The sequence below is a fragment of the Balaenoptera borealis genome (assembly GCF_965194805.1).
Source record: "Balaenoptera borealis genome assembly, chromosome: 13".
Classification (NCBI taxonomy): domain Eukaryota; kingdom Metazoa; phylum Chordata; class Mammalia; order Artiodactyla; family Balaenopteridae; genus Balaenoptera; species Balaenoptera borealis.
In genome coordinates this window covers 68363244-68383516 of record NC_138870.1, presented here as the reverse complement: position 1 = coordinate 68383516, position 20273 = coordinate 68363244, and the positions used below count along the sequence as shown (strand labels likewise).

The following is a 20273-nucleotide window of genomic DNA, read 5'->3' as shown; positions in this document are numbered from 1 at the left end:
GTCCAAGAAAGTCACTCAACAAACAACTTTGCTGGTGGGGTTGTAAAGTGTTGCAGCCACTTTGGAAAACTGTTTGATAGTTCCTAAAATTGTTAAACATAGATTTACCATAAGATCCAGAAATTCTACTCCCAGGTATATGCCCAAGAGAAATGAAAACCTATGTCCACACAAAAATTCATACATGAATGTTCATGGCAGCATTACTTATAATAGCAAAAAAGTGGGAAAAAACAAATATCCATCAACTGAAGAATGAATTTAAAATATGGTGTATCAATCAATGTGATACACCATATTAACAAATTGAAGGATAAAAACCACATGATAATCTCAATAGATGCAGAAAAAGCTTTTGACAGAATTCAACACCCATTTATGATAAAAACTCTCCAGAAAGTAGGCATAGAGGGAACTTACCTCAACATAATAAAGGCCATATATGACAAACCCACAGCCAACATCATTCTCAATGGTGAAAAACTAAAACCATTTCCACTAAGATCAGAACAAGACAACATTGCCCACTCTCACCACTATTATTCAACATAGTTTTGGAAGTTTTAGCGACAGCAGTCAGAGAAGAAAAAGAAATAAAAGGAATCCAAATCAGAAAAGAAGAAGTAAAACTGTCACTGTTTGCAGATGACATGGTACTATACATAGAGAATCCTAAAGATGCTACCAGAAAACTACTAGAGCTAATCAATGAATTTGGTAGGGTAGCAGGATACAAAATTAATGCATGGAAATCTCTTGCATTCCTGTACACTAATGATGAAAAATCTGAAAGAGAAATTAAGGAAACACTCCCATTTACCATGGCAACAAAAAGAATAAAATACCTAGGAATAAACCTACCTAAGGAGACAAAAGACCTGTATGCAGAAAACTATAAGACACTGATGAAAGAAATTAAAGATGATATAAACAGATGGAGAGATGTACCATGTTCTTGGATTGGAAGAATCAACATTGTGAAAATGACTATACTACCCAAAGCAATCTACAGATTCAATGCAATCCCTATCAAACTACCAGTGGCATTTTTCACAGAACTAGAACAAAAAATTTCACAATTGGTATGGAAACACAAAAGACCCTGAATAGCCAAAGCAATCTTGAGAAAGAAAAATGGAGCTGGAGGAATCAGCCTCCCTGACTTCAGACTATACTACAAAGCTACAGTAATCAAGACAGTATGGTACTGGCACAAAAACAGAATTATAGATCAATGGAACAGGATAGAAAGCCCAAAGATAACCCCACACACATATGGTCACCTTATCTTTGATAAAGGAGGCAAGAACACAATGGAGAAAAGACTGCCTCTTCAATAAATGGTTCTGGGAAAACTGGACAGCTACATGTAAAAGAATGAAATTAGAACACTCCCTAACACCATACACAAAAATAAACTCAAAATGGATTAAAGACCTAAATGTAAGGCCAGACACCATCAAACTCTTAGAGGAAAACATAGGCAGAACACTCTATGACATAAATCACAGCAAGATCCTTTTTGACCCACCTCCTAGAGAAATGGAAATAAAAACAAAAATAAACAAATGGGACCTAATGAAACTTCAAAGCTTTTGCACAGCAAAGGAAACCATAAACAAGAAGAAAAGACAACCCTCAGAATGGGAGAAAATATTTGCAAATGAAGCAACTGACAAAGGATTAATCTCCAAAATATACAAGCAGCTCAGTATCAAAAAAACAAACAACCCAATCCAAAAATGGGCAGAAGACCTAAACAGACATTTCTCCAAAGAAGATATACAGATAGCCAACAAACACATGAAAGGATGCTCAACATCACTAATCATTAGAGAAATGCAAATCAAAACTACAATGAGGTATCACCTCACACTGGTCAAAATGGCCATCATCAAAAAATCTACAAACAATAAATGCTGGAGAGGGTGTGGAGAAAAGGGAACCCTCCTACACTGTTGGTGGGAATGTAAATTGGTACAGCTACTATGGAGAACACTATGGAGGTTCCTTAAAAAATTAAAAATAGAACTACCATGTGACACAGCAATCCCGCTACTGGGCATATATCCTGAGAAAACCATAATTCAGAAAGAGTAATGTACCACAATGTTCATTGCAGCACTGTTTACAATAGGCGGGACGTGGAAGCAACCTAAGTGTCCATCAACAGATGAATGGATAAAGAAGATGTGGCACATATATACAATGGAATATTACTCAGCCATAAAAAGAAGCGAAATTGAGTTATTTGTAGTGAGGTGGATGGACCTAGAGCCTGTCATACAGAGTGAAGTAAGTCAGAAAGAGAAAAATACTGTATGCTAACATGTATATATGGAATCTAAAAAAAAAAAATGGTTCTGATGAACCTAGGGGTGGGACAGGAATAAAAAAACAGACATAGAAAATGGACTTGAGGACACGAGGAGGGGGAAGGTTAAGCTGGGACAAAGTAAGAGAGTAACATTGACATGTATACACTACCAAATATAAAATAGATAGCTAGTGGGAAGCAGCTGCATAGCACAGGGAGATCAGCTCGGTGCTTTGCAACCACCTAGAGGGGTGGGATAAGGAGGGTGGGAGGGAGACGCAAGAGGGTAGGGATATGGGGATATGGGGATACGTATGCATATAGCTGATTCACTTTGTTATACAGCAGGAACTAACACAACACTGTAAAGCTATTATACGCCAGTAAAGATGTTAAAAAAAAATTTATGCAGGAGTGAATTGGTACGTCTTAGAGCAGTGGAGTTATGTTATAGGAACACAACTTTTGAGTGGGATTTGGAACCTAACCCTCATAAATTGCATTTAATGCCTAAGGGCCTGAGACTGATTCCTGTTCAGTGGGGCCTCAGTAGTTACTGACAGTCTGGAAAGATAGATGTAAGCAGTCAAGGTCATCTCCATACCTTTTCCAAGAATAGTATGCATGTCCAACTGCTCACGTGCAAGATTTAGATTAAAATCCAGTAAACGTTGCCTACTGTGTGCCAGTGACACTTTATCTTGTTAACCTCCTCCTAAGACACAATTTATTTATATTCATTAAGTTTACAGAGGCTGATTTATTAAAACAGAATGGAGTAAATCCTTCAGGCAAACAGAAACATTTTATAATTCTCATCCATCATTTGTTCTCTATTAGGAATTTTATAGTTGTTATAAAGTCAGGAAGAATAGCAAACACACTTACTGCATGCCAGACACTGTTTCAAACAGTTTACATAGATTATGTCATTTGACCTTCACAACAACCTATTCTATAGGTACCATTTATAATACAATTTTACAGGTGTGCAAACAGAGCAAGAGACATTGTCATTTAGCCAGGGTCACACAGGTTCTAATCATTGGATCTAGGATTCAGAATCAGCAGGCTGATTTCAAAGCAGGGACTCTTAACCTTGAAGCCATACTCTCACTGAGCACTGAGTGACTCACTCCTGAGGGTTTCAACTTTGTTTTGACTTAAGTTTAACACAGTACTCCTAAAATTTTAATGCATTTAAGAATTACTGTATAAGGGTATAGACCCCAAATCAAGTTTTTTTTTGTTTTATTTATTTATTTATTTATTTATTATTTATGGCTGTGTTGGGTCTTCGTTTCTGTGCGAGGGCTTTCTCTAGTTGCGGCAAGTGGGGGCCACTCTTCATCGCGGTGCGTGGACCTCTCATTATCGCGGCCTCTCTTGTTGCGGAGCACAGGCTCCAGACGCGCAGGCCCAGTAATTGTGGCTCACGGGCCTAGTTGCTCCGCGGCATGTGGGATCTTCCCAGACCAGGGCTCGAACCCGTGTCCCCTGCATTGGCAGGCAGATTCTCAACCACTACGCCACCAGGGAAGCCCCAAATCAAGTTTTATAGATGATAGAAGGGGTTTTTCAAGGGCAATCTTTTGCCTTACTAGCTGACTTTAGGATTAACCTTAGGAAGAAGCAATCTCACTGTAATTTGCAAAATCACAGCCAACCTGTGAAGTAAATGCAATGTAAGTAGAAGTCAGTCCTCCCTAACAGGGTGCTGGGATATGCCAATTACAGATAACTTATCTATTCATTAGGGCTCAGAAGTTTTTAGGTAACACTAGTCTACTTGCTGTATTGCAGGTGGTATAGAAAATTTAAGATATAAAATAAATACTTAGAAATATATTTTTATTAGCAGTGTTGCCTTTTCAGACAAGTTTTAATCACTCTTCATTTATTTGTTCATTCATTTGTCCCTTTCCTCTTTCCCTTCCTTCTTTCCATCTACTCATCATTCATTCACTACTATATTTTAGGTGTGTAGACAAAATAAAGCAAAATGAAACAAAACTCAAACATGGTCTTGTCCATGTTTAGCTTATGCCCTTTAAAAGAATAAGGAGCTTTCACATTTTTCAGTATTGGTTTAACTCTTAGAAACATGCCCAGTGTTGATCAATGGAACTGGATCTTTTGCCTAAAACCATAGAAAAATTTTAAATGCGTTGAATTATGTCTTCATGTTAATATATTAGAACTCTAATAGATAACATTCTGGTACAAGATAAGGATTATAAGAATCTCATTTGACTTTGGTAAATGCATTTGTTTGTAATCACAATACTTTCTTTTACTGCTAGATAATAGAAATAATGTGTTTAGCCCTAAAAATGTCTGCCTGTTATCAAGCTGGGAGAATCAACTGCAATTGTCTATATTCTATTTTTATATGTCTACTTTTAAAATTTTCTTAATAAAAATTCCTGGATTTTAACTTCTAAACTATTCCAATGATACAAATAGAATTAGGCAAATTTGATGCCCAAATGCTACTGTGTCCAAATGAAAACTTCTAAGTCATGAGTAACACCAGAATATTAATAAATGAAACCTGTAGGAAGTAGAGATTCCAGGCCAGTAAGATGAGGAAGTTCAACCTACATCTCATTCTGGAGGAAACACAGTTACGACCCCTCATTGCAATAAAGTAATGCCCATCTGAAAAGGTCTCATCTGATGGAGGTGTTGCCAAGTTATATTTAACTCGTTTAAATTTTATAACGAACTTGTATTTTGTATAACCAGGAAAATGAGTGTATGACTTATAGTTTCTATACAGTTAAAAGAAAAATAAAAATCACCAATAAGCCTGTGAAACAAATATACAGTATAAGCCTTTCTACCATAGAATGGACTCAGGTTTTTAAAAATTAAAAGACAATTTTCAGTGATTTTTTAAAATCAAAATAGGCCTTTTCTGTCAAAAAAACTTGTGGGGTAAGCAAGGTAATGATAACTATATATATATATTGACCAAAGCTTACAAATTTTGTTTGAGTGTTTGTTTCACTTAATGAAAAGTTGTTTTCCAGAGCTCTCTTTGAAAAGTGAAGACACAAAAGAAAAGTAAGTTTTGTTTATTCCTCTTTAAAAAGGATTTTTGCATTTAATAAAATGACAACTTACAGTCCACAAAATGTTTTATATTTCTTTCTGCCACTTTCAGTTCCCTCAGGATTTATGTAAACGCTTTCCAAATTTAGCAATGGAATGTCTCAAAAAATAAAAATTTGGAAAGGCGATATTAATATTGGTAAAAGGGGTGAACATAAAAGCAAACAAAGCAGTGGAAACTTTGAAGAGTGAGAAGAAGAATAAAATAATACTTAAGAAGACAAGAAGCAAAATACAGGCATTCTTTAATTTACACAAACATTAACTTTCTAAATTAACAAAGTAGTGAAAGAACACTGATAATAAAGTCTCAGATTTAAAGAGAATTTCTACCTGGAGTTGGTGATAACTAGGCAGTAGTATCCTTGACACATTATTATACTATAACCCAGATCTAAATCACATTGTGAAGATGAGGGCTCAGAGAATATGAAAGCCAAATTATTGAAGCAGCATATTTGAAGTCAGAGGTTCTCTACTTACATAGAAGAAACTACTAGTCATTGAGTAGGTGGATCCCAAAGGAAACTACTAAAAAAGAAAAATGACCTGTCGGATGATAATTAAAATGATCTGCAGGCTTAGCACGGACGGTGTACTGCAATCCTTAGCGTGCCGGGGAGACATATAGTAAAATACCTCTTTCCTCACAAATCTATTTTTCAATCAGATTACTTGGTCATATTTTCCGAGGAACTATATTTCCAACTCTATATTGAAAATGAATAGATGAATGGCATTTTCTTTATTTTTTAAATGCCTTGAAAGTCAACTTCACGGACCGTATCTCTTCAATAACCTAAGGAGTCAAGGGAGGAAAACATTCAGACATGGGATATAAATAATAAGTGAAGAAAATACAAGTATAGAGATGAAGGAAAATTGAAGAGCAGAAGTATAAATGCTGCAATTTTACCTACACTTTTTCTCCTGAATGATGTTGAATGCAACAATTAACCTGGCTCTAACCTCCACCCACACCTCCCATTGACTCAGTGGGAACTCTTCACAGAGCTGCAATTATGAGCTGCACATAACACAGAATTGTTAACTTGCTCATTTACCATCTCTCCTATTTCCTAAATTTATTATCTCATCTCCTACTATGAAGGTTCCACTGATATCAAATGCGGATACTTTATGTCTCAAGAGCTATAATATTTATATATATATCTCATGTGAAAATGAAAGATTAAAAATCTCATATCTATGGTTAAAATATGTCTTTCACACATATGAATCTCTGTTTTATATGACCACTAGTCTGAATAAAAATGCCAATCACTATGTACTAACACATTATGATGCTGAAAATCTAGGGTGGGAATTTTGTCCGCATCAAGACTTGGGGTAAGGAGAGGAAGATACCTCCCGCCTGATAATACGATTTCTACAGGCTCAGTAACATGTTCCATTTTTTTCTTCAGGCTTTGTCTCTAATTTTAAAACTGATGTTAATATTAATCAGAATTGACAAAAATGACCCAGTATAGGCACCACCATTTGAATCTTTATAGCCACTCTCTGTCCTCATTTAGTTCATTTTCCTCAAAACATTTCAACTGAATGAATGTATTATTATCATTATTTCAAAGCTTACCTTGGAATGAAGAACTTTTCTAAATAATTCCCTAAAACGTCTCCTAATGAATATCTTATTTTCTATGTAATAGCAGTATTTTCATTATATCCTCTCCATAACAAAATCTCTCATTTTTTTTTCCTGTTATTTCATTGTTCTTTTTATACTACCTGGAGATAAGATAAGCTACTACAGTTAGTAGGAGCTCACAAAAGAGCAAAGAGTTTGGGGGGATATATATACAGTGCCGTTTTAGGGAAGATGTGAGGTGTTAAGAAATCTTGAGTCCTCAGAATTTCAAACTTTGGCCACTTCTTACTTTTCCTTTGTATACTAGAGATACTTCTTTAGCCAGAGTCAAAAGCCTTCAAAAAAGTAATGTTTCATATCTTCCGTGATGAACAATGAAGAAAATGGCATTGAGTGCTATCCAACCAATCAACCAAGCTATAGTTTGGTGTGAAGGCCTGTCTGTGTGACCTCAGAATGGGTCTTTTCTCTTCATATGTGACTAGAACATCACCAGTTGATATGGATAATTTTGACTTTCTGCTACTCTATTTAGAATTTGTAATCATTTTTCTATAATAAATTTTAATATACTATTTCAAGAAGAACGTCCTCACCTTCCAGCTCAAAAACTTTAATGGCCTTCTGAATAAATTCTAAACTTTTCTGAGTGACTTCCAAAGCCCCCTGTGGTACCTGCCATTCCCCTTCCCTACCAGCTTCTTTCTAATCTTAATATTTTGCTACTTCCTTCACATCTTCCATGTTTCAATAATAACATGCATGCCATTGCTTCCTGAGGCATACATTTACACATTCTGTTCAGTTCAACTGAAATGTCTATTCAGTTCTACCTCCACCTAAAAAATCCTTCTGTTTTTAAAGATGCAGCATAAATGACATGTCTTTCATGATGCCTACCATGTTCCATGTAATCCTTTGTTCATATATTTTAATGTTGTGGCATTTACCAAGCCCTACCTTATTCTGGAGATAATTATGACAGCTATATGTTACTGTAGGGCAGGGGTCACATTTTATCTATCCTTTTCTTCTAAATCTCCACAGAATATAGTAGAGCAAATACCTTGTACAAATTAAGCAATCAATAAATATAGTGAACTAATTTTTCATTGTAAAATGCATTTAAAGTGAAGTTTATCTTCTAGGAAAAATTATTATTTTACTTATTCTTTTATTCACTAGTGTTTATTGAGCACTGGTTTTATGCCAAGCAATGAATATACAGTGGCAAACCAAACATTGTCTCTCTGCTCATGAAATTTACAATCTAGTGTTATAGTGAAGTATAAAAAGCATTGAACTGATTGTCACTTGGCTTTCAGTCTGAGCCCTGTTCCTCACTAGCTAGGAAAAGTTGGGCAGATGATTTAATCTCTCTGGATCTCATTTTCCACTATTGGTCAGATTTGATGTTCTTTAACATCCTTAATGGCTCAAAAATATCATTATATTTTATTTTGACTCTGGAGGAATACATTTGGGTGGATGCAACTTGTTCAATAGTATATATGTCAATATCAATGCTGTCTTTTTTTTAGAATTAAGTTGCTTTCTCTCTGTTCGGACCAAATACAGTAAGAGTATGTGTGGGTATTTACTAAGTAATATCAAATAGTCATGAAAAATAGTAATCAGCTTCAAACAAATATTTCAGTAGGCCTAATATAATTTACTAAATGTTAGTAATAAATATAGGACTGGTATGTATTGCTTTAGACAAATGATGACCATATTGAAAATTCTTGGCCAGGAAGTTCCCCAGAGTAATGAGAGATCCTTCCATTTATGTTCACTCAATCAGGCAGTAATGATGGAAAAGATAACTTTCCCAAATCAGTTCTGTGCTTAAGAAGGAACTAGGATACTAAAGAATGGCTAGTATTTAAACGTGCTCAAGTCTCCCCTTAAACATACCATTAATGTTCCATGTTTGGAGAAGTCATTTCTGAATCCCTAAACATTGATTTAGGTTATAGATTCTCACTGTACCATGTACTTCCCTTAATAGTATTTGTAACTATTTTAATTGAGAAGTAATTCCACAGATACCAATAGTTCCAGTAGAGTATCAGTGGTCGTGATTACTGCTTTATCTTCAGGGCTTTATCTTCAGTGCACAGGGCTTGGTGCATAGCAGCCACTTGACGTGAAACTATATAATGAATGAATGAATGTATTTTCTTTCTCTCTCTCTCTATCTCTCTCTAACACACACACACACACACACACACACACACACACACACACACACACACATACTTCTGAAGCAAATAGCTTTCATAACTACCGGTAATAAAATTTGCTCTTAAGCTTTAAAAAAATCACCACTAAGTTGATTTTTTTAAATATTTGAGGAGCGGTACAGGAAGGAGTAGTAGAGGGGAAAAAAGAGAAGAGCTCATGATGGTGATCACTGCCCCCTAAAAATTGCTGAATACACACAGCCACACATTCTCCTCCTAGGAGGCCCTCACCTGTCATCTCCAGGGATCAGGAAAAGCAAGCACCTTAGATGCTGCCACTGCCTATTAACTGTACTGAAAAACATTATCCCTTGCATTAAAACTATATATCCATCTTTTTTAATATCTCTGTATTACCGAATTGTGATAATGTATGTCAACAATTCATGTGCAGAGTTCAAAACTGACTTCAGTATGGAAATTCAAAAATGAATATTTGTGTGTCCATGCATGCACACACACACACACACACTCACACACACTTAAAGTAGACACCAAACAGAAATTTTTAAAAAACACTAGTAGTCTTTTGGGATAGAGACAATTTTCGTGACCTTTTGTAAATACAAATTTGACACAGAGTGTAGTTGCAATAAAGATAAGACCAGTAGAGAGCACTACATGCATTAACATTTAAATATTCTTTTGAATGCTAACTAGTAACAACATTGAATGAAAGAATAGTATTTCTCACTTTAAATTACTTAGAGTTTTCTCTAATTAGTGAATCAATGTGTTACTTTATTTGAAAAAACAAGGTACTTAAACATCTTCTTGTGTTTTCATTGTGTTCCTATCTCATTTGGTGGAAATAAAACCTTCAATAAAACAAATATCCAAAAGTGGATTGTTTTAGGCTCTTAATTTTTAACTTGCTTTAGACACTGTTAGCTTCTCAGTTGAAAATTGTGGTGATCATCATTGATTTATTGGATTGCTGGATGGTGCTTCATACCACATATTTTGAAGACAAAAACGGTCATCAGTCTATGGCAAATAGTTTTTTTCAATCACTTTGGCATTTTAGGTTCAATTAAATATGACAGTTCTATAGAAAAGAGGTATCAATTCTCATGGGATAGAATGCCTACAGTGAAGCAGGAATAAAATGGCTGCAGGTATGATAATCTGAGAGCATTATCATTGAAAAGGGCCACATTAGTCCTGGGTTATACGGAAGTACAGTTATAACCGAGTGGAATTTATGCTCATAAAGATGATATAAACAAGAAAGATTTTCCTTCTTAATGCTGTTTGAGATAGCAAAAACCTAGAAACAACCTGAAAGTTCATCTATAAGAGAAGATTTCAGTGGAATTTTTTGAAGTAGTTAAGAGAGATTTTACATATATAATGTATTGATATGAAAATATCACTAGATAAAATAATCAAGGTGTAAAATATGGTATATAAGGCTATTTGAGTTTTTAAAAAGATATGTGAACACACATGTATGTGTATAGACACATATATATGTGTATGTACATATGATTTCTGAAAGAAGACACGAAAATCCCTGTTAACGTTGGTTACTTGTGGTAAGATTTTGTAATACCTATCAAGAATTGTTTTCCATGTGCATGTTCTTACACTTAACATTTCAAAACAAAATTCCTCGTTAAAAAGAAAATATATTAACTACATAAAAGACTTAATAGTTTACTTGCTTGTCCCAGGTTTAAAATGGCAGAGATTTGCTTTCTTTCTTCATTTATTTGCAATTGCTTTGATTTGGGGTCTAGACAAAAATATTTGTTTGGCTTGATTTGCCACTACTGATCTATGCAAAATTCGAGGTGACAGGAACCTGATGATATTTAGAGTTAAAACATTTTTCATTTGCCTTATTTTTTTTTAAATTTTTATTCTAGTTAAATCCTCAAGAAGCCAAAATAAAGTCATAATTGTATTTATTATGCAGGTAAATGCTTTGAGCAAGAAGTAAAATTAAGAAATCACTGAAAGAGGAAGTTTCTCAGAGACACTGTATTTCAGGACGGTGTCTTGCATAGCTGCGGACTTGGGGAATGGCACAATAAGATTATAAGCAACAGAGAGATCCACCTACACGAGCAAGGGGATAAGAATTCATTGAGGACCGGAAAAGCAGGAAAGGCAGAGAAGCAGAGAATGAGGCACTTAGTTTAAGAAAAACATCATTTGACCCCACTGAGAAGTTTTAGGAAAAAGATATTACACTTTATGCTTCAGGTTGAGCCTAAGAAAGATCACATTTAAATGCAAACCGATTAAAATTGTAGTGATTTTTGCTTTAATTTAGAGAACTGGAGGCTGAAAATAAGAGTTTATAACTCTCTCCTGAATGTGGTGTCCATGCTAATGTTGCATTTTGCTCTCAAACTTGCTAATTACTGGCAGTACGGCCCTCAGCACACCTACAGTAAATTCTGTTACTGCCTCATTTACTGTATTGTGTCACAATCTGCGAAGAATTTGAAGATGGCCTTTTCATCTGTTTCTTCCTAATATTCCTAATTAATTCCATTGTACCAGAATTTGAGAGAAGTAAGTTGGGCAGGATTAAGAAAAAAAATGAAAGTCAGGAACTGAGGTGCTTTTCAAGAGAAAGCCATTTAAACCATATTTTAAATAAAGCTAAAGTTTGAAACAAACAAATAAGCCTTGAACATCCTTAGTGTCCTTTTTAAGGATCAAGGCAATAGAGTTCTCTCATCACCATGGTAAGATTCTCTAGTAACATAGGCACCCAATTATGATAATCTTGTCCCTCCTTTTCTTTAGTTCTCATGAAATCCCATATAAGATCTGGTCCACTTGGTTAGCAATCTTTTGATTCAAAATTGCAAAGAGTAGCTTTCTCCTCAAAGGTGTGACATTTTATTATCCGCGTACAGGAAAGAAAATATCTCCAAGTCTCCTCTAAAAGTGAATGTAGGGACTTCCCTGGTGGTGCAGTGGTTAAGAATCTGCCTGGCAATGCAGCGGACACGGGTTTGAGCCCTGGTCCGGGAAGATCCCACATGCCATGGAGCAACTAAGCCCGCGTGCCACAACTACTGAGTCTGTGTGCTACAACTACGGAAGCCCGCGCACCCAGAGCCCGTGCTCTGCAACAAGAGAAGCCACTGCAATGAGAAGCCCTCGCACCACAACAAAGAGTAGCCCCCGCTCGCTGCAACTAGAGAAAGCCCACACGCAGCAACGAAGACCCAACACAGCCAAAAATAAATAAAATTAAAAATTAAAAAATTTATTTAAAAAATAAATAAATAAAAAACAAAAATAAAAAAAAACACATTCCTTTAAAAATAAAATAAAATAAAAAATAAAAGTGAATGTAAACTGCCTCCAGGAAGCATTCAAAGAATCCAGACTTTTTTTTTTATTGTGTATGCCTTTAACATACACAAATTTATGCTATCACTTATTCTTGTTGATACATCATTGTGTAATTCATACTATGCCTTTCCATTGATGCTTCTCTCTCCTTTCCATATATTTTGTAATTCCTCAGAAATAACATGAATGTCTCCTATTTCTTCTAACTCCATCCCAGGCCCAGCATCCTTGTCAGTACTCCATCAAATACAGGGTAGATATGTTATTTTTAAAAATTTTTGTATCAAACACAATGTGACTTATTTTCTGATCATTCTAATGTTGCCTGCTTCCTGCTGCATGTTTCATCACAACTTTCTATTTTATTTTCCTTGTGGACTTCATGGTATGATGGCAAATGTTTAACAACTAGCTTTCCTGAGGAAAAAACAAAGCTTCCATATTTAGTATTTGCCAATATCCATGGTGTAAACACTCCCACCATGGCCAGTCTAAAGATACCAATGTGATGTCACTAAAAGTGACGTTGGGGCAAGATGCACATAACTGGGTCTCACATAACAGTGTGAACAGGCTTCAGCATGTCACTGTGGTTCTTACTAGTACCTAAGATTATCTGATTTATTGTTTATTTGTGTTTTATCTGTTTCCCTTCATAAAAACTAAGCTCCATAAGGAAAGTCACTCCCTCCATGTTTACCGCTGAACATAGAGCAGTGTCTGGCATATACAGTAGCAGGTGCGTCATAAAGATTTGTTGGATAAAAGCATAATTGTAGACTCAAAATTGAGTATATTAAAAAATTTTAAGATGCGATGGTAATAAAAATATTTTTAAAAAACCATTAAAGTTTGTGGGTTCTAAAAGTTCAGAAATATCTCCTGAGTAGATGAGAGAAAGAGATGAGTCCAGTATCACTTTTAAAAATCATTTTATCTTGCCTCTCTTGCATCTATTAGGTTTTCCCAATGGTGTAACTATGAGGTGGGGATGCATAAAGAAAAAAGGAAAATTGTAAGCTTTGAATTTAAATTTCATTATAAAAGATCAATCATAACTTCTGTGAAAATAGAAAAATGTTCATTTCAAAATGAAACAAAAACATCATTTTATATTCTATGAATTAAATAGGCATAAATGAAATATACAATTACCAGAAAGACTTTTTGCACTTATTACATGTGCTATTGCCTATGGCAGAATCAGAGCAAACATTAATTATTGTATTTATTATTTGCATGATAACTGGTAATGTAAAATAATGCAAATAAGACCCTACAAGTGAGGATTATTCAGATTTCAGAATTCTTTCAGAGTTTTAAAAAATTTCTTTTGAGGACTTCCCTGGTGGCGCGGTGGTTAAGAATCTGCCTGCCAATGTAGGGGACACGGGTTCGAGCCCTGGTCTGGGAAGATCCCACATGCCGCGGAGCAACTAAGCCCATGCGCCACAATGACTGAGCCCGTGCTCTAGAGCCCACAAGCCCGCGTGCTGCAACTACTGAAGCCTGTGCGCCTAGAGCCTCTGCTCCGCAACAAGAGAAGCCACCACGTTGAGAAGCCCGCGCACTGCAACAAAGAGTAACCCCTTCTCAGTGCAACCAGAGAAAACCCATGCACAGCAACGAAGACCCAACACAGCCAAAAATAAATAAATTAAAATAAATAAATTTAAAAAATTTTTTTGAAAGAAATGAAAAATAATTAAAATCGACATATTATATTTTTATTTCATCTTCAATTTTCTAACATCCAACACTGAATTAGTAACTCTTTATTTCATTCTGATGTTAGTAGTTTTTAATGTAGATGCTACAACACAATTTTTTTTTCTTAGCCTGGATAGTCTGTACGTTTCATTGTATGATGGGCACAAAGCTATCCATGAGAGGTTCATTACATTTCTGTTAATTACATTATCTTTCACAACCTGACTCTCAATGGCCCTGTTTAGGCTTGTTTTTCTTGTGCTCCAAATTGAACTGCCTATTTTGCCCAAATGCACCATGTCTGCTCTCCCATCCCTGGCTTTTCTCTCCCACTTCTCAGAATGCCCTTTTCCCTTATCTCTGTCTTTTGTAATCCTGACATTATTCTAGACTCAATTCAGTCCTCAAATTATTCATTCTCTGCACAGCACATAGTCACTAATTGATCTCTTTCTTGTTTGTTTCTTAGTTTGTTTATTGTCTTTCTCTCCCGTATAGAATATAAGCCAAGTGAGAACAGGGCCTTTTCTTGTTCACTGCAATATCCCAGTGCCTAGAACAGCGTCTGGGATATAGTAAGTACAGTATTTATTGACTGAACAGACAGATAAGTAGTTATTAAAACAAGTTTAAGATTCAGATATTTTACCGTGAACATACTTGCCACTCAGTTTAAAAAAGCTCGAAGGAGAGAATAATATAGTAAGATTCTCTATGATTATTCAAAAAAACACAAACCTTTATATTCCAAAGTATAGGTTGGCACTTCATCTTAATCTAGTGCTATTTTGACAAAGCTGTGAGAATTAAAGAAGATAACGTGATATCGTGACTCAGTCAAAAATAATTTCTAACACCCAAGGCTGAAAGAATTCCAGTTCGTAGGTGCTATTTTCCTCATACGAAACTGTGCTTATTATACTCCATTTATAATCTAACTAAACACATTTTCTTGGTATGCTAATGCTTTATTCAAACCTTCTCTTGATTTTGTCATTTAATTCACAAAGATTCAATTAAATGAAAGAGACCTTAACGTAACTTTGAATGAATTTTTTAACAAGAAGAGACTTTATATTCAGAATAGGTAGTCATTTTAATATTAACCTGTATTTATATAAAATGGAACCAGTGTCATAGTTCTTTCCTCCTTTGACCTAAATTTCCTCCATGCATTTCTCTCTTTGAGTATATCTCAAGGATAACAAAAAAGAGAAAGGATACACACACACACACACACACACACACACACACTCATATATGGAACTCTGAAATAAAAGGCTGAAATCACTAAATCTTGAATAATGCAAGATGAAGTGTGTTTCTCAGTGGAAAGCACGGAGGCTCTTGAATACAGGTGCTACTATTTTGTTTTTAAAGACATTTACCTTTTTAAAAAATTTTATTTTATTTATTTTTTGGCTGCATTGGGTCTTCGTTGCTGCGCGCAGGCTTTCTCTAGTTGCAGTGAGCAGGGGCTACTCTTCGTTGCGGTGCGTGGGCTTCTCATTGTGGTGGCTTCTCTTGTTGCAGAGCACGGGCTCTAGGTGTGCAGGCTTCAGTAGTTGTGGCACGTGGGCTCAGTAGTTGTGGCTCGCGGGCTCTAGAGTGCAGGCTCAGTAGTTGTAGTGCATGGGCTTAGTTGCTCCACAGCATGTGCTATTGCCTATGGCAGAATCAGAGCAAACATTAATCTTCCCGGACCAGGGCTCGAACCCGTGTCCCCTGCATTGGCAGGCAGATTCTTAACCACTGCGCCACCAGGGAAGCCCCAGGTGCTACTATTTTTAAGCAAGTTGCTTAACCTCTCTGAGTCTCAGTTTACTTATCTATAAAATGGGATAATAATATCTAATCCTCTGGGCTGAAAAGATAAAGAGAAACCAACCTAGCTCCAAGCCTGGCATATAAAGAGTTCAATAAGTATTTCTGAATTAATGAATTTCATTGAAAATAAAGGTGCCACAGAGGTAAATTACTATATATCATTTAATGAAAAATTGCACTGATTGTGTAACCAAATAGCTAAAAGTATAATCACAGGTGTTTTTAACAATTCCCTGAATAATACACAATCAGCAAAGCAATACACATGTGAATGGATCAAGTATATTGACCTTTATGAAACACTGTGGTTGGTACAGGAGTGGTCCAGGCAGTTACTCAAGAGACTTAAGCATGGTCATATCTACCAAAGCAATACAGTAGATTAAGGATATTTTCTTATGTTTCTGCATGTCTCAATTAGAAATTCACAAGTGTTATTAGAGACAGTAGTTATTCATCCTTCACAAAAAACAAAATCTAACAGATAATGAATTGTTTATTATTCATTTTTTACACCTGTGCAGACATAAGCTAAAGGCATTGAACTTGCCACTATTAGAAATAATAACTAACGAATATATGGTGATTTGTGCTTTCTCGTCCTGTCTTTTTCAATCCATACAAAAACCCTACAGAGTCAACACACGGGGAGAATGGTAGAGTAAATTTTCAATTAGGGAGCTCAAAGCATAAGTCCAGAAACATTCTATTAAATGTTTGGTGCTGAGGCTACATCCGGAAACAAAAAGACAAAAAGCCTACCTTCACGGACTTCACAATCTGGGATTTGTATTGAAATTATGGCTTTTAGATTTATGAATCAAGCCACTAAAGTACATATTCACAATACAGGATGTTGTTAAGAACTACATTAGTGGCCAAGGGATTTGTATGTTCTTTTGGTCCTCAGTGATTGACTGAGGTTTGATATTTTGTGCAAAGCCTTGGAACATACTCTGTTGTTATCGTCCACAGTTCAACTTCTGTCTATTGTTTGATTTAGGGGAGATGAATAATGATAGTCCACCAGAACTGTTGCTTCTTCCTGTCTCCCACAGCACTTCCCTTCTGCGGTGCTTAGAGCACTTACTGCTCTCATTCTTGCTCAGAGCTTGCTCATATTCTCACAGCCAGCTCATTATTTGTCTCCCAACTTGTACTGAGCACTGTCTAGAAAAATGGCCACGTCTCATTAATCTTTGCATGGCTAGCGCCTAGCAGAGTGTTGCCGTACAGTTCAGGTGGGATGTATGTTTGTCGTATGAATATATTTGTATATACTTCACTGTTTTCAAAGCACATACATGTGCATGATCTCATCAGACCCTCACAAAACTCAGTGAGATTGCAGGGAAGGATTAGTTCCCTCATTTTACAGAACCTCAGTGAGATTGAAGATTACATCTGTCCCCTTGTTTGACAGATGAAGAAACTGGGGATCAGTGAGAGATTTGATTCCTGAAACGCACATAACTAAGACTTGAATTTCCAGATCAGTGTTCTGTCTAAACACTTTCTGAAAAGCACATAACTAAGACTTGAATTTCAAGATCAGTGTTCTGTCTACACACTAAATGAAAATTTAGGCATGCTGAACTATGATTTTCCTTATGTCTTTAAGGTCTGTTAGGTGTTTGGCCAATCATTTATGACTTTCTCAAATCACTGGTGAAATCTTGTTTGTTAGTTTTTTTTCAAATGTAAACCATGAGATGGGAAAGGTTTTCAGAAACCATCCATATTGTAATCAGAAGGCAATGACGTAGATTATATGCAAATATTTTGCTGTAAAACTGTGTCTGTCTTCAGGAGTATATTGCTAGCCAAAACAATTCTGCTCTGTCATAGGGAAGGTGATGGAGGCAGCTTTGTCATTTCCAATCCTGAACCCATAGTCATCACCCTTCTGCTTACACAAGATTTCTATATGCCTCTTAATTTCTTGATCAAAAAAATGAGAGTCCCTTCAGTGGCAAGATAGTGAAAGCAGTCTGTTGGGGTGAAGGGGGTCACAGCTAATAGTTGAAGGTTCTAGTAACTGAATCTTGATCAACTGACTCTAAAGTCACCCTTTTAAAAACATCACCTCCCATTAGATTACAGGCTATTGGAAGGCAGGGACTGTATTGAATCCCCAAGTCAGGCCATGGCTTAGTTCAATTCCTGTCACATATGTTAATTAATCAGCAAGTGGCAACGCTGAGGATCAGCCTGGAAGAGTGCTAGGGACATGTTTCTCAAACTTAGTGATAGAAACTTCTCTTTGTGTTTTTAATTGTTTTCTCATTGTGATTTTTAATTTAAAACCATTATTAAGAAGTTTGCTTGTGAGATAAGTTATTTTCTAGGCAATATACCCAGGTCTTTAACGGGGGCCTAGTGATGGAACTCTGGCTTTAACTCAGTTATCTTGTGTACTGTTATGAGTCAACATTCCAAAATAAACTTTAACAGAAATTAACAGCAACTACAATTAAACTCCAACATTTCTGAACTAGAAGCATTTTCTTTCTAGGGGATGGGATTAAGGGGTTGACAAATTCTCTTAATCGGAAAAAAATCATCTCTCTGCCTCCCTCCCCTCCATCCCCTCCCTTTCATTCTTCTCCCTTCCCCCAGACGCACGTACACTCTGACCATTTTGTTTGAGTGGAAAGTTGAAAGAAAGCAACACACTAGCTACACGCATCCAGCGCTCCTTGGGGTGGAAGAGCAAAGTTCTAGGGCAGAGCCTTCCTTGCCAGAGCCGGCGATGCTTTCGCTCTCCGGTACCTGCTCAGCTTCACGCCGCATCTGAAGGTCCGCCCCTCGCGGAACAGTTGCGTCTCCATCTGGCTGCCAACCCACCCAAGCCTCCTCTCCTCCACAACCACCACCTTCCCTCCTTGCCCCCTCCTTTCCGTCTTCCCTCTTCACCCCGCCCCCAATCTCCTCCTCTTTTTCTCACTACAAGCGGTTGCTGATGCTGAAGCTGAGCGTCACTTCGGCTCCCACGGCAGACATGGCGACATTGACAGTGGTCCAGCCGCTCACTCTGGACAGAGGTAAGGGAGCAGCTCACCCGCCAGGCCATTGCGTCCCCTCTGCCTCCCCCTCTGCCCCCGCCAACTCCCACCGGGACCGCCAGACGCGCTCGGGCAGGGGGAGCAGGGCAGCGAGGACAAGCGAAGAAGGCTTTCGCGCTGAGAGCAGGATACTTTCTTCCCCTTTTCTCTGCCCGCCACGTCCCCGCTGCCCCCTTCACGCCTCACTCGCCCGGCACAAGGGTGCCTTCGCCGGGCTCCGGCGCCCCCGCCGCCACTCCCAGCCCCTCGCCGGATCGCCTCCGGGCCGCCGGCTTTGTTGGAGCGGAGGCGCGGGGATCGCTCGGCGCCCGCCCGGGTGTCGGGGTTGGTGAGGGGCAGGGAGGAAGCTTGCCGTGCCGGGCGAGGGCGCCTGCAGCCGGAGACCGGGGAAGCCTGGCGAGTGAGCCGCTTGCCAGCCTACGCTGCCGGGGGCCTGGGAGGAAGGAAGTTTGTCCCCGCGCCGGGGGGCGAGGGTCCGTCAGGCTGCGGGTGCCCGGGCAGCCGCCCGGGGGCGGACAAGGCGTACCCCGTGTGACCTGTGCCGGGGCGCACGGCGGCTGGGCTGCGGCGGCGGGGAGCTGCCCTCGGCCGAAAGGGCAACGCGGAGCGCGGGCAGCCTTGCCGGGGCCGGGGCGCAGCGTCGCGGCAGCCGTGCCCTGCTCTCCCGGGCTTCGCGCTCTGAAGGCGCCAGGGGTCGCGTCTGCCCTCGTCGCCGGCGGCTCTCCGGCAGTGGCAACTCACAGTTTCTCCTGCCCCAGCCAGCCTCGTCCTCTCCCAGCCCTGTGCCACCGCGGTGCCCCGACTGCGGAAGGCGCTGGGACGCAGCGCAGGCTGGGTTGAAATTCAACTTCTGACCTCCGACCCTGTGCGTCCTGCTCTCTGACTTGACTGGGGAAGCAATGTTTGCTTCCTTCCCAGGCCCTCCCCAAGCCTAAGGATGGAAACCTCCCCTGCGATCTCGGCCTCTCCGGTGCATCCGTGCGGGGTTATACCTGTCCTTTGCGTGTTCGAGTTTCCTTTCTGGCTTCCGACGTCCAGTTATGAATGCGCCGAGTCTC

At 38.2% G+C, this 20273-nt stretch overlaps 1 protein-coding gene across 2 annotated transcripts in view; it reads left to right on the top strand.

Annotated features, from left to right (window-relative positions):
• Positions 1 to 20273, top strand: part of LIN7A (lin-7 homolog A, crumbs cell polarity complex component) — a 217981-nt gene that overhangs the window by 65069 nt on the left and 132639 nt on the right. Inside the window, exon 2 of one of the 2 annotated variants that reach the window (XM_082350769.1) lies at positions 19104 to 19194. The exons of the other annotated variant lie outside the window; for it this stretch is intronic. Within the exon in view, the coding sequence (XP_082206895.1) occupies positions 19113 to 19194 (82 nt within the window). The 5' untranslated portion in view covers positions 19104 to 19112. The remainder of the gene's footprint in view (positions 1 to 19103; positions 19195 to 20273) is intronic. 2 annotated transcript variants of the gene reach the window in all.